Source organism: Phascolarctos cinereus, unplaced genomic scaffold (genome assembly GCF_003287225.1).
Source record: "Phascolarctos cinereus isolate Bilbo 61053 unplaced genomic scaffold, phaCin_HiC Scaffold_3;HRSCAF=262, whole genome shotgun sequence".
In the NCBI taxonomy this organism is placed as follows: domain Eukaryota; kingdom Metazoa; phylum Chordata; class Mammalia; order Diprotodontia; family Phascolarctidae; genus Phascolarctos; species Phascolarctos cinereus.
In genome coordinates, this window is record NW_027555736.1 from 36,520,162 (window position 1) to 36,542,554 (window position 22,393).

Below are 22,393 nucleotides of genomic sequence, written 5' to 3' on the forward strand. Positions count from 1 at the left end.
TTTTGTTGGGCTCCCTGTAGAAACTTGAAGCTGCCTTTTTTTGTTTTCCCACTTAATAATATTTTATTTTTTTCCAATTACATGTATAGATAGTTTTCAACATTCAGTTTTATAAGGTTTTTCTTTCTCCCCACTCCCACTTTGCCAAGATGGCAAGCTATCTTATAAGGGTTATTTATGTACAGTCATATTAAAAATATTGACATTAGTCATGTTGTGAAAGAAAAATCAGAACAAAAGGGAAAAACCATGAGAAAGAAAAAAAACAAAAAAGTGAAAATAGTATGCTTTGATTTGCATTCAGACTCCATAGTTCTTTCTCTGGATATGGATGGCATCTTCCATTGTGAGTCTTTTGGAAAAATCTTAGATCATTGTGTTGCTGAGAAGAGCTAAGTCCATCAAAGCTGATTGTCACATAATATTGCTGTTATTGCTTAGAATGTTCTCCTGGTTCTGCTCATTTCACTCAGCATCAGTTCATATAAGTCTTTCCAGGTTTTTCTGAAATCTGCTTGCTCATCATTTCCTACAGTATAATAGTATTCCATTACATTCATATACCACAATTTGTTCAGCCATCCTGCAGTTGATGGGTCCCCTCAATTTCCAATTCTTTGCTCCCACACAAAGAGCTGCTAGTAATATTTTTGTACGTGTGGGTCCTTTTCTCATTTTTATGCTCCCTTTTGGATACAGACCTAGTAGTGGTATTGCTGGATCAAGGGTATGCACAGTTTGGTTGACCTTTGGGCATAGTTCCAAATTCCTCTCCACAATGGTTGGATAATTCACAACTCCACCCTGAAGTCACGAATGACTGATACCCATCTAGAGGAGGAAGCAAAACTATGGACATCCATGCTACAACCAAATACCCAAATGCTTTCTAAAAAAAAGAGTAGACACAACAAAGTCATTAGAAGGTGAGGCAGCTAGGTGGCACAGTGGATAGAGCTCCGGCTTTGGAGTCAGGAGTACCTGAGTTCAAATCCAGCCTCAGCCACTTGATACTGACTAGCTATGACATTGGGCAACTGACTGAACCCTGATTGCCTCACCAAAAAATAAAAAAACAAACAAAAAACAAAGTCATTAGAAGGTGAGTTAACTTTAAGATTAATGAATAGTTTTCATTTTTGAAATTAGTAAGTACATAGTGGTTAGATTTTTTACAAAATGATGTACATTTTTAAGGATATATAATTGAAGTTTCTTGAATGTGGCCTTATTTGATTACAGCAAAATGTTAATGTGGCCTTCCAACAAGAAATGATTAGAGAAACCCAGAGAAAAGAGGGTCCTAAGAATAGAGTGTAGTCAACAGTGTCAAATGCTGTAAAGAAGTCTAGATGAATGTGGATTGAGATAAGTCCATCAGATTTGATTATTCAGAGACCATTAGTAGCTTTAGTAAGCTCAGTTGGAGTTGAGTGTTGATTACTGAAAAAATACTGCAAATATTTCAGAAAGGAGGGAAGAGGCAACAAGAGTATATAGGTTTTGTTAGAAGATGGCAATCCCCTCTGCACCCTATGTGGCCTTCCTCCATGTCTTCCTATATATCTCCCATAGGTCATCTACCCAACATCAACCCCAGCCCCCTCCGCCCCCCTTTTTTAGAACCTCTTTACACTAGAAAGTTACCTTTGGAGTACACAAGGAAACTTTACCTGACAAAGATACTATGCCATATAATGACAGTGATTCCCAAGGAGCAAACTAAAAGGAATAAGAATACTATTTTGTTGTCCCATGCTTATGACTTTGTACACCCAGAATTCATTAACAACATATGATCCCATGCATGCATAGGTAAACATATGGACACATGTATATGGCATATTATGAGGTGGTTGTGGGAGTAAATTCCAACTTTCTAAAGTTTCACCTTGATCCACTCCTATTTTGTGGCATTCTTTTCACAGCTGGCTGAAAAATATGGCCCCATCTATACTCTTAAATTGGGAACCCAGCGTGTTGTAGTGCTACAGGGATATAACATTATGAAGGAAGCTCTAATTGCTCAAGGAGATGCATTTGTAGACAGAGGAATTGTTCCAATATTTGAAGATGTAATCAAAGGGCAAGGTAAGTTTAGTATATTTAAAAGAGTCATGGAGAAAGAAAAGGGTATGGCAGAACATATCCAGTAAAAAGTATCCCCCAACCCCCCCCCAAATAGTTACTGGTTTCATTTTTATATTGTATTCTCAGCACCTAGGACAAAACTTTCATGAGGTAGGTACCTAATAACTACCATGCTGCATTGTATTTTCTTATGAATTAAATAAAATTAAACTTGGTCATTGAGTTAAGCCAAAATCCCCATGGCCACCACGGGCAATGTGCCCCATCCACCTCCAGTGTTAGAAAGACAAATGTCCTTTTCTTTTCCTTTGCCTAGGAGTTGTTACCAGTTGTGGAGAGAAGTGGAAACAACTCTGCAGATTTTCCCTCATGACCCTAAGGAACTTTGGGATAGGGAACAGAAGCATTGAAGAGAGAGTTCAAGAAGAAGCCCAGTGCCCGGTGGAGGAGCTCAGGAAAACAAAGGGTTGGGTTTCAATAGACTGAATTATTCTGACCAATGCAATGACTGCCATTGATTCCAGAGGACTTAATTTGAAATGCACTGCTCTTTTTCTGACTGAGAGGTGACACACTGAATATGCAGAATGAGATACATTTTTGGACACAGACAATGTGGGATTTGTGTTTTGCTTGACTATTCACATATATTACAAGAATTTAAAAACATTTTAAATTCAAGAGGCAAGAAGAGACAAGGTCTGTTAATTGAAAAACAAAATAAAATAAAAAGAAATTGATTTTATACTTTCTGCTCTAAAGAGAATGTTTCTCTTCCTCCCACTTTGAGTGCTGAGATTACTTAATGGTTAGACCTTTGTCGCGGGCACGATAATGCAATCAGCATTGTATTTAGGAAATAAGTTAGAAACTCTTGACAACAAGGTTGCAATTGCAATATGGTTATAAATATTCATTTATTTACATTACCCTGCTACCCTATGATGCTTCGTGAGACAAGAGACGTACCCACCTATTGAGGGCATGGCACAGTTCTAATATTACCCTCAATATTAATACCCTTCATGATATTACTGCCAATTTTGAACTACTCAGTATGCTACAATTGGTCTATGATTTTACAATATCAAATTTATATAGGTACTATGGTGCAACAAGAATTGGATCTTTTAGAACAATCAATAATTGCATTAGGGAAACATATACAACAACTAGAAATGTGCTTCAATTTGAAATGTGATTATTGTTATTCATTTATCTCTGTAACTCCATATGTGTATTCAAACTTTAATAATGTAACTATTGAACAAATATTAAATAAGTTCCAAGGTGCATGGTACTCTGACAATATTATCTGGGATATTAACCAGCTATCCAAAATACAACATGAAATTGCTGATTCTCGTATTGATGGTATTGATCCTAAAGATATTGCAAACAAATTGTTAGATTGGGTTGATCAACTTAATCTTTTTAAGAATGTATTAAGTTTGCTATTGCATTTTTTACCTTGGCTATGTTTTGTATTGATTTTGTGTTTCTTCCTTCCCTGCTTGTTAAAATATACTCACCATACTTTAGGTGAGATTTTTTTCATCCCTTCATCTTCTCAAGTTAAACAGTCGGGGTGGGGGAAGATTGTTGAGGGCTTGCACTGATGGGTTTCAGGATTTAGGTCAGGCTGGGTTGTTCCTGTCCCTGTCCATTATCTAAGAGCCACCTAGGTCAGAACATAGGCTCTCTGACCTCTCCCAGGCACTGTCTTTCCCTTGAGAAGATGAAGGATTTTCAACAGACCTTGAAAGATAACCAGGAAGCAAGGAGACGACTCCGAGGGGGACTCCCTTCAATTACTGTTACCATGAGAAAAGTTATTGTTGATACTTGGCTTTTTCCACTCTGGGTTCTGTTCCCATGAATGGGGTATAAGAACCCCAGCCCTCAGATCAATAAACGGAACTGGTTCTGAACCTGTTACCCACCTGGCCGGTGTATCTCTTTATCTCTCTCATACTCACCGGAAAGTAAACACTGTCAGGGACACAGGTGCCCGTGACAGACCTTTCCTTTTTTCTGAAGTCTCTAATTAACTTCCCTCTCCCCAGTCCTAATCACCATCCCCACTGTACTTTTTGAATGTTCCATCTCTAGAGGAGAAAGAAATGTTGTCTTCTACTCAACTTTCTCTCTCTATTCCATGCTCATTTCAGTCAGAGAAATGAGATTCTTACTCCCTGAACTTCCATAAGGCCAAATGGATTCTGACTTCTCTAGTTCTGTTTTGTATTACTCTGAAACTTGCTTTGTCCATTTAAGATAAGATGTTTTGTCTGTTGATAGCTCCTAGAAATTCCCCTCTTTCGTAATCAATACCAAGATTTCTTTTTCCTGAATGGAAGCCTACAACTTTACTACCCTTTGAAGACTGACACAAAAGTTAGCCCCAAATGGCTGTTATGAAAGTGGAGAAGTCTTGATTTATCCTTCCAAATGTTTAAAAGTGTATTTAAACAAAGGTAAATATCATATGTTGGAGGGACTATGGGAAAATCAGCATATTGACAAACTCTTGTAGCTCTGAATTATTCAGGCAATCTGGAAAGCAATTTGGACCTGTCATTCCCCCGTTAGTAAATTATGCATGTCCTTTGCACTAGCAATACCATTTCTGGCCAGTATCCCACAAAAAATATTAAAAAGAAGAAAACATGTAAAATTGAAAGTTATATACAAAAAAAGTTTAAATACATTTTTGAGGGGGGCTACAAAGTACTGGAAACTAAGGGTCAGCTCATCAATTGAGGGAGAGCTGAATAAATTATGATATATGAATACAACAGAATTCTACTGTGCTTTGAAAAATGATGAAAGGGACAGCTTTACACCTATGATGACTTTATGAATGGATGCCAAGTAAAGAGAGCTGAACCAATTTGTACAATAACAAAAACAATGGAAAGACAAACAGCATGCAAGGCTCAAGTACTCTAATTAATATAAAGACCCACCATGATTCCAGAGGAACTATGGTGAAACATACCACTCTCTTCCTGACAGGGAGGGAATGGACCCATGATGTAGAATGTGATCCACATTTCTAGCTATTTTGCAATAGCTAGTGGGGATTACGTTTGCTTGACTATGTATATGTATTTCAAGGGTTTTGTTTTTCTTTTTTCCCAACGTGTAGTGAAGATGAAAAAGAAAACACTTTTTGTTAATAAAATTTTTAAAAATTAAACTTAAAAAGAAATGCAATTCCTTTGAATAGAACATACTAGTTTATAAGTAGCAATATAAAGTTGTCTCTTTATGACACTAAACTCACATATGTGTTTTCTTTTTGGTTTTGGGGGGGTGCAGTTCTACAACTTTTTACCAGCATTCAGAGTGTACCTCCCGGGAAAACATAAAATAATTTCCAGAAATCTGGAGAAAATGAAACACTTCATTTTGGAAAGAGTGAAGGAGCATCAAAAGATGCTGGACCCCAACAACCCTCAAGTCTACATTGACTGCTACCTTTCCAAAATGCAGCAGGTAGGATTCATGGGGGAAACAGCTTGCTCGTGGAGCAAGGCTGATATTCCAAGGATTTTTACAGGCCACTCTCTTCAAAGCACAGGAAGGAATATCAGAGAATCTCAAGGTATTCATGTCTCCCAAGAATGTCATTGGCTTTCTATTAAAGGGTTTTTGTTTGCTCTTGCTCTGTCCTTTATCTGAGCTCTGTATGGGAAATACTATTGGAAGAGTTCTGCTTTGTTGGGTGATGAGCTGCTGATCTGGGTTATCATGTTTGGAGGAGGATATTGTTTTAGAGAATGATAATAGAAATCAACTAATAAACATTTACTAAGAGCCTACTATGTGCCAAGTACTTTACTAAGTGCTGAAGACACAAAAGAGGCAAAAGAGAATTCCTGCTATACAATGTAATGGAGGAGATAATATGCAAATTAATACATACAAAGTAAGCTCTGAACAAGAGAAATGGATGTACAGCAGGATTTAGAATCAGGAAAACTTGAGTTCAAAGCCAACTTCAGACAATTCCTAGCTGGGCAACCCTGGGCAAAATCATACTCCCACCGTCTGCCTCTGTTTCCTTACCTGTAAAATGGTGATAGTATCATTACATCCCTGGGTGACTGTGGGGATAAAATGATGTGTTTGTAAAGCATACTGTTTACTTTAAAACAGAGGCAGCAGATGGCTCAGTAGATGAAATACATGGCTTGGAGTCAGGATGAACTCAGTTTAAATCCAGCCTCACACACTTCCTAGCTGTGTGACCATGAGGAAGTAACTTAACCTGTGATTGTCTGAAAATTGAGCCACTGCAGAAGGAAAGGCCAACCACTCCAGTATCATTGCTAATAAAACACAAAATAAGCTCATGAAGGATCGGACATGACTGAAATGACTGACCAAGAAACACACATTGAAGCACTATGTAAATGCTAGCTGTGACTAGCTTCCATAAAAGCACTCAAAATCCACTAATACCAGGAAAAGGGCAGCCTTTATTTTGCTTCACAGAAAAATGACAAAGATACAAAAGTCTCCCAGAAACCCACAAACAAATTCAGAAAACAAATGGAGCACTTATAATATCCCATACTGTTCCCTGACTACGGAAATTTACTCAGTTGCCATGAGGACATCTGTCCAACATTCCAAGTAATCCTTAACTGTCTTCCAGTCCCACAGAGTTGCAGTCAGACTGATAGAGGAATGTTGTGTTGGTATGGATAGAGTACTGTGCCTAAGATCAGAAAGATTTATGTTCAAATCTGGACTCAGACATTTTATCATGGTATAAGCCTGGGCAAGACACTTAACATCTGTCTGCCTCTATTTCTTCAACTGTAAAATGGAGATAATGATAGCATCTGCCTTCTAAAGTCATTGTAAAGATCAAATGAAATGATATTTGTAAGGTGCTCAGCCCAGGGCCTGGCACATAGTAAATGCTTGATAAATGCTGATTTCCTTCATTCCCTCACAGTCTAAACCAATCGATTAAAATTGCTCTAGAAGGAACAATCATTTTGAGATGAACAGGCAATCCTCTTTCTCATTTGATCTGAACTGTGCAAATAACTCATGTCAGGGGGGAAGGGGTTTAGCAGGAAAGAGTAGAAAGTAAATGTCTTTTTCTTTTTCCCTCTCAGAACCCTATTATGACAAAAATCTTTGTCATTTTTTTCTATTCACACCACAACCACCCTAGTTCACTTTAACATCATCTCTCATCTGGACAATGACAGTTCTTCCTAATTGCTCTTCAGGCATCCAGACTCTCAATGTATTCTTCACAAATTTGCAAAGCAAACATGTATAAAATGCAAGGCTCACTATGTCAATCCAAACAACACAGATTAATCTCTTTGGCTTTTAATGCCCTTCACAATCTGGCTCCAGCATCTCTTTCTAGCCTGGATGTGCATTTTCCTCACCACACTCTCTATGCTCCAGCCAAATCTGCCTCCTTGTTGCCCCCTGTACATAATATCCCATCTTTTCCCTACTTACCTTTATACAGTCTGGCTCCCATCCCTGGAATGCTCTCACCCATTTTCCTCAACTCTTAGCAGCCTTAATGTCCTTCTACACTTAGCTGATACCTTCTTCAAGCAGCCTTCCCTTATTCCACTTTTTGTTAGTGTCCCACCCAAATATCTCCGTGAATTTATTTTCTACAGATCCCATGTGTACTTCCCTTTAAATATATTGCATTCCTTCAGTAGAATGTAAACTCCTAGAGGGTGGAGACCGAATTGCTTTTTCCTTTCCCTTTATATCCCACGCACCTAGCAGTCTGCCTGGTACGTAAGAGATACATCTTATGTATTTGTTGATGGACTGATTTAAAATATTGCTAAAAAAACATAGATTATTGAAATGTTCACTAGAAACTATCTTCCAGGTTGATACCAAGATTTCTTTAACACCTTCCCTAGAAATATTGCATCTTTGTTCCTTTTGCCTCTATGTTTTTTGCCTTCATTTCAGTAGCCCTGAACCAATGTGTAATTTTTAAAAATAATGTTGAATTGACATAAAAGCATAAGAGTATTGATTGCATTGCTTAATATTTTCTCATTAATTTATTTACCTTATGCTTGTCTGATTTCAACTTTCCTGGGTCAAATACCTGACTCACTTTGAGATCCTTTTTAAGGAATGCCAGAAATCCATGTTTTTTTTTTCCATAATGCTATCTTCTTTTATCAAATGTTTATATCCTCGCACTCAGTGAAGAATAGATAAACAAAACTCTTGTTAACACATAAGCATAATAAAGAAAAATAAATTCCCATATTTGCCACATCCAAAAATATCTGTCTTATTTTGCATACTACTCCAACAACTCTTTCTTAGAAGGCAGGTAGCATTCTTCATCACTGGTCCTCTGAACTCATAATTAGGGATTATATTGGTATGGATTCATTAATCTTTCAAAATTGTTCATTTTTCAACATTGAGGCTGTAAGCCAATCTTATTTCATGCATGGTTAAGCTTATATTTCCAGAATTACTTATGTAGACCTATAACCCATTCTCAATTAATTTAAATATTACTGTTTTCCAATATCTCCTTTGATTTGTCAGAGAGAAGGAGTACCTGACCTGTCCAAATTTCTTTTCCTTGATAGGTGAAGGGTTTTGTTCTCATTGCCCAAAATACTTGTCTAGTGTTGAGGATCTAATGTTTGATCACTACATTTCTTGATGTGTTTGATGATTCTTTCTGTAGGGACAGCCTCTGAATTCTATCAAAAATATATTTTGTTCTGTGTTTTTTTTTTAACAATTGTACATTTTGCATTATTGAAATATTATATTCAGGATTTAAAATTAATTTCGTATTTCTAAGATGTATAAGATCATCAAATTATTTCACGTCCTGTCTTCAAGCTCCTTTTGGCTTGTAGAGAGCCAATGTTTTCCAATATTTTTGTTTCTGTATTTCATGTCAAAATTTCTCTATTTTCTAGTAACAAAGCAGCTAGTTTCACCTTAAAAGAATCGATACAGCTTTTAACACATCATTCAGCATATGTTCTGAATTGTCAATTCAGTATTTCATGTTTGAGACCTCTTATTTCAGCCTAATCTTCATCCTTTGCTCCTTTTAATTCTTTTCTCTTTGTGAAACACTTGAATAACCATAGCTATAGCATTTATAACCTGCTTCAAAAATTTCAATGCACTTTACAAATATTATCTCTCTTGTGGCTTATAACAACCCTAGGAGGTAGATGCTATTATTATCCCCATTTTTGAGGTGAGGAAATGGATTAAAAGGCCAAGTCCTGATTCCAAGTCCAGCATTCTATCCATTTTGCCACCTAGCTTCATCTAGGGTAGTGTTGGTTTATATCTGAGAGTCCTATAATACTTACTACATTGTTTTCTCATTTATCAGAGATGCTAGAATATCTGTTTTTAATTATATAGCTTATATTCATTGTTTTATATCCTGGTCTATATTATTTGGTCATTTTCCTTCTCCATTTGGTCATTTCCTTTCACTGCCAGTTGGTTTTGAGTAAAAAATGAGCTTCTACCCAGCTTTGTTCCACGTTTTTCCATGTTCCCTGTTTGACCTTGAAAAAATCACTTCATGGGGCAGGTAGGTGGTGCAGTGGATAGAGCACTGGCCCTGAAATCAGGAGGACCTAAGTTCAAATCTAGCCTCAGACCAAACACTTGACACTTAACTAGCTGTATGACCCTGGGCAAGTCACTTAACTCCAATTGCCTAAAAAAAAATCACTTCATCTCTCTGGGCCACATTTTCTGTAAAAAGAATTGTATTGGATCATGTGATGTCCAAGATACTTCTAAGCTCTAAATTCTGTGAGCTTGCATATTTCATAGATTTTCACAGATTTTGTGATTTGGAAGGGACCTCAGTAGCCATTGAATTTTAAGGGCTGTCACACAAAAGGATTAGAAAGCTTTTGCTTCCCTGCTCCCAAGAGACGGAACTCATAACAGTGGTTTGAAATTACAGAGACACATTTCGTTTCCACATGAGGATAATGTCTAAGACTGGAATGAAATTCTTTATTATATAACAAATTCCCCATCTGTGGAAGCTTTCAAGCTGAAGCTAGATGACCCCTTAAGGGGGATTTTGAAAAGGAAATTTCTAATTGGTCACAATTTGCCTGAATGAAGTTCATTTTCCCTACAAAATTTGAAATTCTGTATTCTCCACTGCAAAACCTTCCTTTCAATTTCCTTTTCTGAAAATCTGCAATTCCTTTTAATTCCTTCTTGTTGTTGTTGTTGTTGTAGTTCTCTTGCTCCTCCTCCTCTTCCTCCTCCTCCTCCTTCTCTTTCTCCTCCTCCTGCTTCTCCTTCTTTTCCTAAGATCATGTCCTGTTTTATGGAAAAATATAAGTATAAGGGGTCACTCACCAGGTCAATAAGGTTTTAAGTGAATTACTTGATTAAGTCTTCTCCATACCATACATATCATTGATAGTAAATAGACAGGTGAAAGTGATCCAACTCTGTCCTGTTACATATGAGGAAACTGGGACCTTGAGGAACGAAACGACTTTCCCATGGATACATACATACATACATACGTATATCTTAGCTGAGGCTAAATTTAAATCCAGGACTTTCTGATTCAAAGTCTAGTGCTCTATCCACTATGCCATATTGTTTGAGGGAAAGAAGGCTGCCTGGGAAGGGCAAGCCTGTGATTGGGCAATAGAATCTTGAGGGCATTAGGAAGGTTCTTGTCTCTCAGGGTAGGGAAATGATAGTGGGGGAGGGCTCCTAGGACAAACTTTATGTACTTCATATGGTTTCTAGTGGCTTTCCCTGCTGTCTGTCATTGCTTCATGTTTTTATATCTCTCCTTTAGGAAAAAGAGAATCCCCACTCTGAATTTGACTTGGAGAATCTAATAACACCTGCAGTAGACTTATTTGCTGCAGGAACAGAGACAACCAGCAGCACCCTAAGATATGGCCTGCTGCTTATTCTGAAACATCCTGAAATCCGAGGTAAAGTACAGGAATTGCCATGCTTAGAGACCAGCTTATTTTCCCAACCATGTGCCTTGCTCAGGAGCTGGTCCCACATTTCCACCTTTTGGTGTTGTATGACTCCCACAGGCCCATTTTAGAAAACAGAACACTTGGGCAAGACGTGATATTCATTTAAGTGTGTGAAGGTCTATCAAGGGAAATTCAATTCAGTTTAACAAACATGTATGAAGCTCCCACTGTTCATTCTTAGTCCTGTGCTTGGAATATGAAGACTTAAATGAAATATCCCCTTTCTTCCAATGCCTTACATTCTGCCAGGGCTGATTCTGCTGGATCCAAAGAGGCAGAGAGAGGAACCATGGGTAGAAGTTGCAAATTGACAAACAGAGACTTCACGTAAGAAAAAGACTTGCCAGCTCTTAAAATTCACCAGAACATCCGATGAGCTGCCCTGGAATTCTTGCTTATTGGAGGTTATTAAGCAAAGGCTGAGTGACCCTCTGTTCGTTCCATCAGAAATAGGATGTGTGTTCAAGCATGGAGGGCTCTAGGTGAGAATGGGTCATTTCTAATGCCGAGATTCTATGACTCAGCAACTTAAGATATTGAGAGAGGAGCTGAGATACATATCTGGTGAATGGTTTAAATGAAGATGATAATGTCATCACTAGCAGTATGAAATTAAAATGAAGACATGTACTTTCTTTGACAATATTAGCTGGTATCAATATAGAGGATATAATGTTTGCAAATCACTTAACATATATTGTTTTATTTGATGCACACTAATGGGGGTGCAGTTATTATCTCCATTTTACAAATCATGGGATAACAGATTTAGAGGTATAGGGAACTTTGAAGACAGATAATTTATGATTCCCATTTTACAGATGAGGAAAATGAGGCTCAATAGGTTTTATGCCTCACCTAAATTTATACATTTATAAGAGAAGTAGAGGAAGAACTGGGAAGAGAAATGAGAGTCATCCAAGAAAATCATGAAAAATGAGACAACAGCTTGCTAAAGGATACCTCAAAATGCTGAAAAAAATAACACTTTAAAAAATAGACTAGACCAAATGGTAAAAAAAGGTGCAAAAGGCCAATGAGGAAAAGAATTCCTTAAAAAGAAGAATTGGCCAAATGGAAAAGGAGGTCCAAAAGCTCACTGAGGAAAAGAATTCCATAAAAATAGGACACAACAAATGGAAGCTAATCTCTCTACGAGAAATAAAGAAATTATAAAACAAAACCAAAAGAATGAAAAAAAAAAGGAAGACAATGTGAAATATCTCAGAAAAAACAACTGACATGGAAAACAGACACAGTAGAGATAACAAAAATTATTGGACTACCTGAAAGCCATGAACAAAAAAAAAGAGCCTAATTATCAAGGAAAACTGTCCTGATATTCTTGTACCAGAGGGTAAAATAGAAATGGAAAGAATCCACTAATATCTCCTGGAAGAGATCCCTAAAGGAAAACTTCCAGGAATATTATAGCCAAATTCCAGAGTTCTTAGGTCAAGAAGAAAATATTGCAAGTAGCCAGAAAGAAACAATTCAAGTATCAGGATGACATAAGATTTAGCAGCTTCTATGTTAAGGCATCTGAGGGCTTGAAACATGATATTCTGGAGATCAAGGGTACTAGGATTAAAATCAAGAATCACCCACCCAGCAAAACTGAGTGTAATAAATGAGGGGAAGAAACTGATATTCAATGATGTAGAGGAAATTAATACGTTCTTGAGAAGCCAGAGCTAAATAGAAAATGGACTTTCAAATACAAGACTCAAGAGAAGCATGAAAAGGTAAACAGGAAAGAGAAATCATAAGGGACTTATTAAAGTTGCAGGAAAGTTTACTTTCCTACATGGAAAGATATTTGTAACTCATGAGACCTTTCTCATTATTAGGGCAGTTAAAGGGAATATATATAGACAGGGGGCACAGGGTGAGTTGAATATGAAGGGATGATATCCAAAAAATAAAATTAAGGAGTGAGAAAGGAATGTGCTGGGAAATGGAGAAAGGGAGGGGTTGAATGGGGTAAATTATCTCACATAAAATAGGCAAGAAAAAGAATTTACAGTGGAGGGGAAGAGGGGGGAGGTGAGAAGGAATGAGTGAACTTTACTCTCATCAGATTTGGCTTAAGGAATAACATATACAACCTCGGTATGTAAATTTATCTTACCCTACAGGAAAGTAGAAGGGAAGGGAATAAGAGAGAGAAGGGTGATAGAAGGGAGGGAAGATTGGGGGAGGGTGTAATCAGAAGCAAACGCTTTTGAGGGGTACAGGGACAAAGGAGAGAATAGAATAAATGGGGGCTGGGATAGAATGGAGGAAAATATACTCTTTCACAACATGATTATTATGGAAGTGTTTTGAATGACTGCACATGTATAGCCTATGTAAAATTGCTTGTCCTCTCAATGAGGGTGGGGAGGAAGGGAGGAAGGGAAAGAATTTGGAACTAAAAGTTTTAGAAACAAATTTTGGAAATTGTTTCTCCATGCAGCTGGGAAATAAGATATACAGGCAAAAGTGTATAAAAATCTATCTTGCTCTACAGGAAAATAAAAGGGAAAGGGGATAAGAGAAGGGGTAATACAAGGGAGAACAGATTGGGTGAAGGGGGAATCAGAACATAAGCTTTCATGGGATGGGGGAGGGGAGGGATGGGGAGAAGTTAGGAACTCAACATCTTGTGGAAGTGAATGTTGAAAACTAAAAATAAATAAATAAATTGTAAATTAAAGAAAGAAAGAGAGAAAGAAAGAAAAGAAAAGAAAAAGAAAAGTAAAGAAAAGAAAAGGAAAGGAAAGAAAAGAAAAGAAAAGAAAAAGCCTTTCCTTCCTGGACTGTGTAGAAGGAGGACACTGAGCCCACTGAGAGTCATCTTAGGTCCCATGATCAGGCAAACACTCCACACAGGCTCTGTTGGCATTCTCAGGAGACCAGGAAGCTCAGTTGTTTTTTCCTGTTTTTTTGTCCCTGCAGCAAAAATTCATGAGGAAATTGATCATGTGATTGGACACATTCGAGTTCCTTCCATAACGGACAGACAAGATATGCCCTACATGGATGCTATGGTGCATGAAGTACAAAGATTCAGTGACCTCCTACCTCTCAACCTGCACCATGCAGTCAACCAGGATGTCAAGTTCAAAAATTATGTACTCCCTAAGGTCAGCAGTCATAAAACCATGGGATTTAGTGTCAAAAGACATCTCAAATATCATATGGTGCAGTGATCACACTTTAGACATGAGAAAAATTAGTCCCATTGTCATGATCTCACATGAAGTTCTCCTTAAGGCAGTCTTTTGTTACATGGGGCTAACTGAGATGTGGTGCTGAATGCAGAATAAGGGAAAGTGTATACTTATCTTGGTTCTCCCTGCTTCTCATTCACCATGGCAACACTTTGGAAAGAAAATGTACAGTGAAAATAACAAATTGAGATTGCTCAAGTGAAAATTTTCTTTATTCCTTTTTACTAGACAGTGAAGAGGATTGTGTAAATAGTATTATCTGTCCCATTGTGCAGATGGAGACACTGAGTCTCAGGTCAAGTGATTTGTCCAAGATCATTTAAAAATGTTGGACTTGAAAATAGAACATATGTCTTTAGACTCTAAAGTACTGCTTTCCAGGGGATAATAAAAAAAAAGCATTGACTGAATTTAACTGAATCAGATTGAAGTTTCCTGGCAATGGCTGAGTAGAACTATCGTCCCTCAGAGAAAGAGGAAGGGAGCATGTTGCCTAATTTCACATTTAATATACCCTATTGAGTGCATTGTTCAGTTTAAATTATCAAAGTTCAGTAAGAATCGTCTATGTGAGAATTCCTAGGCCAAATGCTATTGACAAGAGGCAAGAATAGAAGGGATTTTGACCATTAGGGACTTTAGCTTCTGCAGGAGTGAGAACAATTTGGAACCAGAGAAGTCCACACAAAGTATTATTTCTTTACTTCAGACCCAAGCTGTGATTTGATTAGCAGAGTGGCTTCCTGCTGAATCAACTCCCTCAGAAGGAAGCCTTGGTCTGCCCCTAGAGGCTTTAAGCATTGTCTAATGCACTGGCCATTCCACTCCCCAGAGTCACACAGACAGCAGGTGTAGACATGAAGTATAGACCAAGGGACTGAGGGGACAGAGTGAGCACAAAGATCTCAGGGCCTTTGCCAAGGCTTCCTGTAGGAAGGGGTACCCAAGCAAATCCTTGAAAAAAGCTGGGGATGTTAAAAAGCCGAAGTGAGCAAGGAGTGCCTTCCAGGCATTGGGACATGGCCATTATAAAGGCATGAAGACCAGACAAGGAGCCTTGTGGTTGGGGAACAGCAGTTGTATCAGTTTAGTTTGAACACTAAGGAGGGCATAATGGGGACAATAATGGAGAGATCAACCAGGAAAGCTAGACTGGTGCCTATGCAGATTCTCAATGGCTAGACATCCCAGTCTATACCATACACAAAGGAGTGTGCATTTTGTACTAGAGACAACAGGGAGTCATTGAAGATTCTTGGGACTGTGATATCAAGGATATTCATGATGATAACTGACTGTGCCTTGGAATTTCTTCCCTCCAGGGAACAACAATCTTGCCAGTGCTGTCCTCAGTTTTATATGACAGCAAAGAGTTTCTCAACCCTGACCAGTTTGACCCCCAGCACTTCTTGGATAAGAATGGGAAATTCAAGAAAAGTGACTACTTCATGCCTTTTTCCATTGGTAAAAAAAAAAATACCCTTCCCATCTCTACCTCTCACTCTACAAGGAGGATTCAGTTCCCTGCCCCACCCTCCTCTGCTGGAGCCTCCTCCTGGTAGTTCTTTGGAGGACACATCGCCCCACTGTGGCATATGACACATTGCCTTTTCTAGTATTCCCATGGCCTAGCTTCTTCTCAGAGCCTCAAGAGATGAGAAGAGCCTCTTGGATGGCTTATAAGCCCCCACATTTTAGTGGAACCATGACTCCATTGCAAGATCCACTGCACAAGGGCTCATCATGGTTAGAATGGTACGAAGAAGGAATTCCTTCCTCCCCTCTAGTGACCAGTAATGGCTGAAATATAAACCACATTAATAGTTCTCACCATTTCTGCCCATCTATATACTTCACTTTTATTCTTTTCCTCACTATTGTCCTATTTCACTTTGGCTGACACTGATATTGCATGAAGATTTCTAAGCACATTTTTTTTTTCTCAGGAAAACGGTCTTGTCTTGGAGAGGGCCTGGCAAGGATGGAGTTGTTTTTGTTCCTTACCACCATTCTGCAGAACTTCACCCTCAAACCAGTTGGAGATCCAAATGCAATTAGCATCAAGACCAATCAGGTTGGATTCTTCACTGTTCCACCACATTACCAACTATGCTTTCTTCCTCATTAAGTAAGAAGACAAAATTGATTTGGTAAATTAGCCAGCTGGTTTCATCTTCTGGACCCTATACTCTCACATTTTTGACTGGAATCCCCTTGAAGGAAAAAGAAATTCCCACCTATTGATTAAAATGATTCTTACATTTCAGAGATAAGATGGCCATGCAGAGTATGTTATGTCATTATGTTATAGGGGCTACATTATAGACATTCATTTGCAACCCTCTCACCAATCTCTCCAACTACATCCTCAATTCTAGTTTTAAGGTGTGGAGGAAGATATGTAAAACATCTCTCAAAAAACCACTTATACTCTTCTTTTCAAATATCCTCAAGCATGTTCTTATTTTGTATTGTATAGAACTTGTTTGTGAATTTGGAGAACAATAAAAAACAGTTGTGTTGCTAATAACTCCTGGTGTGCGAATGTGTGTCTTCACTTCCATACACTGAAGATTCATGACTTCAGAAGCAGCATGGTAATACAGAAGGAGCCTTGACTTTGAGGGCAGAGGACCTGGGAACAATCTTGCCTCTAATACTAACAATGTGTGTGGCCTTGGACAAGTCACTTCACTATTCTCATGTCAGATATTTCATCTCTGCAATGAATAGGTTAGACAACATGGACTCAGTGTTCTCAACTGCTTCTCAATCTATGATATGTGGATCAGTGGAGAATGTCAATCCACCCATCCATGATTTAGTGGACCATTTCCAAAGGTTATAGTCAAAGGAGAACTATCCCCTGATGACAGCCACACTAGTGGTAGACTTCTCTGCTATTGACTAGGAAGGTCACCAGGTGCCCAATTCACTGCTCATTGATGGACCTATAACTTTCTAGTGTTGTAGAATCTTCCAGAGTTTAGATCCTGACCACCCAAGATCACCTTCATGCTACAACATAACACAATCCATCTATCTGTCAAGGATCTATGATTTTGTGGGTAGTCCAAGAGCAGGTCAGAACTCAAGTATAACTCGGTAGCTATGTCTGAGTGAGTTCTTAGTTCATAGACATCATAGGACTTACCTATGGCCACAGAGCCCTAAAGTGTTATAGGCAGAATTCAGACCCACATTTTTCAGAGTCCAAGTACAGCATTCTATACACTATTAACACATTGCCATTACATTCTGAGGCTCACATCTTCTGCATCAACTCTTTTTTTTTTCACTTCCATGCTTCCTTGTTTTTACAGGTCCTCACTCCATCTCTTGCCTCCTTTCAATATCTTGACCCAGAAGTCAGTTGGTTCTATCTTAAATTGACCTTCATGTCAGAATCCCTTTTTCTCTTGCCCTATGGAGACGTGCATAAACTATCAAATTCCAACAACCACTTGACTTCTGTGTTACTGTAGGCTTGCTACTGAACCCAGAACTCATCTCTGACTCGTGATCTCCCTCCCTTCAGCATCTATTCTAAGATTTCTCTTTTCTACTGAATCCTCTCACATGTCCCTTTCTCTCTCACCGGAATACTGAACTCAATATTTCACTGAAAAAATTTACAATATCTATTGGTAATTTATTATTTTCCAAATCCTATGTTCTACATCACCTCTCCTTCACACACACACACACACACCACACACACACACACACACACACACACACTTCCTTTTTTTTTTTTTATTCCAGTATGGGAGAGGGAGGAGGAGGAATAGAAATTTCTGCTTGCAACTACCACCTCCTCTACGTGGGCCCTTAATCACAGCTCCTCCTTTCTCTTCTGACAACTTGTGCCTTCTATCCTCCCATGTCTTTTCTTAATTTTCAATCTCTCCACATCAACTGCTTCTTTCCCTACTGCTTACAAACATTCACATCTCCCTCATTCTTAAAACAATAAAACCTAACTCCAGAGTTTCCCTGTCTGCTTCTTATTGCTTTGTGTTACTCAGCACTCTTGGCTCTTCAAACTGATGCAACATGCCTTTTTGAATACCTGCTGAATTAACAACAGCTCTTCTGGTTCAGTGGAGGAGGTGGGTTTGCTTCAACTCCGGGAGGCATAGGACATCTGAGTCCTGCACGACTGGCTTTTCATCTTAAAGGTTCAGGGGTGCTGAATCACATATGGCCAGCATGAAAGCCACCTGGGAATCCCTCTACATGCTGTCTTCAACCTCAATTATATTGCCCTTCTTTGCCACTCCTTCCTTGCATGGTCAATCTCCTAGAAGAATGATCTATCCATTAGCCTCTACTTTCTCACCTCCTACTTAACTCCCCATTCCATAATCTGGCTGCCATTTTCATTACTCAATAGAAACTGCTCTCCCTAAGATCAAAGTGTCCCTTAACTGAAAAATTCTGTTGCCTTTTTATCAATCTTCATCTTCCGATTTTTTTGAGAGCAATCTCTCTCTACAACTGTGACCATCCCCATGTGATGGTAAGGATAAGATTAGTTACTCTGAAAACTGAAGATTTTTTTTTTCAAAATCTAGCTTGCCTAATATTCAATTCACCAACCCTCCCCCCTTTAAAAGCCTCTATTTTATTCAGGAAAGTGATATATGCACAAAATTGCTGAGAGAACAGAATAGCAATATGCCTCTCCTCCCCAAAGTAAATAATCAAGAAACTTACATGAGACATGACAAATTCCAAAGAATCAATGACCTAAATATTCAAAGTCACATAAGAAAAGACAAGAATGAAACATTAGCTCTTTAAAATATGTGGAGAGTAATGAAAAGCTATCAAAATGTTCCTAAACACTTATATTTGGTCCATATCTTACAATTTTAAACCAAGTTTCTTGGGCTGCTGAGAGGTCAAGTGACAGGCCCAGGGTCACCTAGACACAACATAAACCCAGGTCTTTCATGACTCCAATGCCAGCTGTTAGTCCACTCAATTATGCTGCCTCTTCTAGTACTTCTCCCACCTGCATAACTCCTCCTCAGTTTCCTTTTCTCCATCTTCACCCAGGGCATCCATATCAACCACGGGTGCCTCCCAAAACTCTGTCCATCACTACATAACCCCTTCTTACATTTCCAATTTTTTTTCACATTTCACTCCCCTCTATATACTTGGTAAATCAGTCAATAAACATTTCTTAAGCACCTACTATGTTCTGAGCACTGTGCTAAGTGCTGAAGATAAAAAAGAACATAAAAGATAATCCCTGCCTTCCTTGGAAAAGCTTACACACACACACACACACACACACACACACACACACACACAGTAGCTTTCTCTAGGGTTGGTTGGGAAGGAAGGAAAAAAATTTAAACTGCACAGCAGAGAACAAAAGAAAAATTAGAACAAACCATGGAAAAACAGGTTAGCATTGAAAATGATGCGTAATACATTATATAGTTTTCTTAAAAAACAGTGTGAAATGGAAATTTATGGTTTTATATTGAATTCTTTTCTTGTGCTGTAAGTAGAAATGGTTTTTTTTTGTCTTTTTTATTTAAGGTCAAAATGAATAAAAATTTTTAAAGAGAGATGATTTGCTGGGCAAAGCAGCAGGGGAGGATACATTTTGAAATGGAGGCATTACAAAAACAAATGATATCAACTAAAAAATTAAAAAGACCCAAGGGACAGCTAGGTGCGTGCAGTGGACAGAGTGCTAGGCCTACTTGGAGTCAGGAAGACCTGAGTTCAAATTCAGCTTAGAAACTTACTAGCTGCGTGACCTTGGGGAAGTCACTTAACTCTGTTTGCCCCACTTTCCTCATCTGTAAAATGACATGGAAAAGGGAAGGGCAAACCATTCCTTTGCCAAGAAAATTGAGCCTGGCATTATGAAGAGTCAGACACAACTGAAATAGCTGAACAACAAACAACAAACGGAAAGAGGTGAACTTTGTTATTGACTATTCTTGGTTACTTCAATAAAATAGTATTAACCAGCTATAGCAGATTATTTTTCAAAACATTTTTTCAAACTACTTCTTCATCTTTAAACTTCACAATTAAAATGATGAGAGGACATTTCTAGCTTCCTTCATAATGCCAGTTTTATCATTGACTCCTCAGTCCCACCCCTTTCCTAAAAGACATAATAGTCTTTGGGCATCTGTCCGCTGTAGGCACCAACCATAGGGCAATGGACCTGTGGGGATTTGTCATCCGTGGCCTTGTGGCTTGAGCTTTTTCTTCCCTCATCATCCTGTTTGTGTGAAGAGGCAGAGGTAGAGGTGGGGAAACTCCCTGCAGGTCCACTTCCTTTGTCCGCCTTTGGGAACTTCCTCCAGCTCAAGCCACAAAACATCCCTAAGTTCCTCTTCCAGGTAAGGGGGCTTTATTCTGGGATTGGTTTCCACCTGCTGAATCACCAAGGACTTTTCATTCAGGTCTATTGAGGCTGCACATGGTGGTACAGTCATTTCCAATTTGTGGTAACACTGGAACTTTGTAAATATTTGGTTCATTCGTTCCAGAATGCACTTAACCATGGCATAATGGAGTCCTGGCACTGCCCCTTACTAGCTGTGACAGTTGGAAAAGTCATTTCACCTTGAGCCTCACTTGTCCCATTTTTTAAAATGGAGGTAGTAATTTGGCACTACCTCTATCTTAGAGATACTTGAAGCTAATGCAGAATAGTGTATATAAAGGATTTTCAAAATAAAAAGAGCCCAAGAAATATCATCTCTTTTTGTAATGCCTTCTTTGCTGCTCACTGGATGCTGTTCTTGAATGCAGATGGGCTTGTAGGAGGTGGCAGGTAAGCTGAGAATAAACATTGTTATTAAGTCTGGGTTCCCTAAAATCATGTTCCAGCAATTCTGTTCAAATACTATCCTTTACCTCTGAAGAATTGGCAGGAGCTGATTTTGCCCAGTTGCAGGCAGGAAAGAAGGAGAGTAGAGGGAGGAATTGAATAGAAGGAAAACCTGCTAGAGTCCATGGTAATAATCAGCTTGTTGAAAACAGGACTGGAAATCCAGCTGAGTTCAGTCCTGCCACCCTACCCCAGAGGCCACTCTGGGCAGGGCCTCAGGTCAGTAGCTGCCCATACCCTCCAGCACAAGGATGGTGAGTTAAGCTTCAAGGGTTTGCTCATAAGTGAAGGGGGAAGTGTTGACAGAGAGTGACTGATAGTAGGACAGAAGGAAATCACTGAAACACCAAGGATAATGAGCAAAAGAGCCACAACAAAGTCCTGCTCTTTTACCTCCTCAGAACATGGAGATGTCTTTAGACTCCTAAAATATAAAAGAAATAAAATTTAACAATATAAAACTTTAGCAGCTTCTGTCAAGCTGGCAAAGGTTTGTGAGCATGCACCTTCTAGTGTCTGAGAACCAGATGAGCTAGGTTGAGAGAGGTTCAGCACCCGGTTGGCCAGAGAGTCATGAATGATTTGGCTACAGTCACCGAAAGACCATCAACTAAATTATAGGGGGCTCAAGGTGGTCAGGTTGGGGGATGAAAGACTTACCTGGAAGAAATCATAGATTGCCAAAGTATTGAAGTGTCAGGCAGTAATGGAGAAGGGAACATTCCAGGTGTCAGAAGAAAAGCCTTACTTATCCCAAGCCATTTCAAGTACTTTGTACTTTCAGCTAAGATCCTAACCAAGCAGAAATGACCCTGTGCATGGTCAGAGGTGCTTACCAGCTGACCAAAGTCTTAATGAGATGGGGGTAATTTAGGGCTACCCTCTGCAGCTGTTTGAATTTCTGTTTAATCAGGCCTCTGAGTGAGTTCTAGGCATTTTAAAATGAGGAGGAAAAAATCAGTTTCTCCCACCCATTTTGTTTTCTACCTTTTGGCAACAAAGACTTCTCCAAATGAGTGATTATACAGTCGCTGTGTATCCTCACTTGGGAAGGGAAAAGGAGAAAATGAAGAGTCGGTATGTCCTGTGGTCTGTTTAGCTAGCTGTCTGAGGCCCCAAAAGGGCTGTAGTGCAGTGTGGGGGCAATGCTGCCCTAACTTGAC

General features: G+C 38.8%; 1 protein-coding gene and 1 long non-coding RNA gene across 2 annotated transcripts in view; one reads left to right on the plus strand and one right to left on the minus strand.

Moving 5' to 3' along the window:
* The window catches only part of LOC144456249 (uncharacterized), a 37,914-nt gene extending 15,839 nt beyond the window's left edge, over positions 1-22,075 (minus strand). Inside the window, exon 1 of the long non-coding RNA XR_013485168.1 lies at positions 21,891-22,075. This is a non-coding gene — a long non-coding RNA (uncharacterized LOC144456249). The remainder of the gene's footprint in view (positions 1-21,890) is intronic.
* On the plus strand, positions 817-16,484 carry LOC110200639 (cytochrome P450 2C23-like). Its single transcript, XM_078150648.1, has 8 exons — positions 817-926; positions 1,886-2,091; positions 2,408-2,562; positions 5,416-5,592; positions 10,946-11,087; positions 14,082-14,269; positions 15,679-15,820; positions 16,303-16,484. The coding sequence occupies exons 1-8, from the start codon at positions 817-819 to the stop codon at positions 16,482-16,484; spliced, it is 1,302 nt and encodes a 433-aa protein (XP_078006774.1).
* Positions 22,076-22,393: the final 318 nt, after the last annotated feature.

What these genes read in the sequence shown, in the direction of transcription:
- LOC110200639 (XM_078150648.1), top strand. Translation starts at nt 817, where the DNA reads ATGACTGATACCCATCTAGAGGAGGAAGCAAAACTATGGACATCCATG. An exon ending in TCAGGAAAACAAAGGGTTGG is followed by an intron (nt 2,563 to 5,415) that starts GTTTCAATAGAC and finishes GGGGGGGTGCAG; the next exon opens with TTCTACAACTTTTTACCAGC. An exon ending in GAAACATCCTGAAATCCGAG is followed by an intron (nt 11,088 to 14,081) that starts GTAAAGTACAGG and finishes TTGTCCCTGCAG; the next exon opens with CAAAAATTCATGAGGAAATT.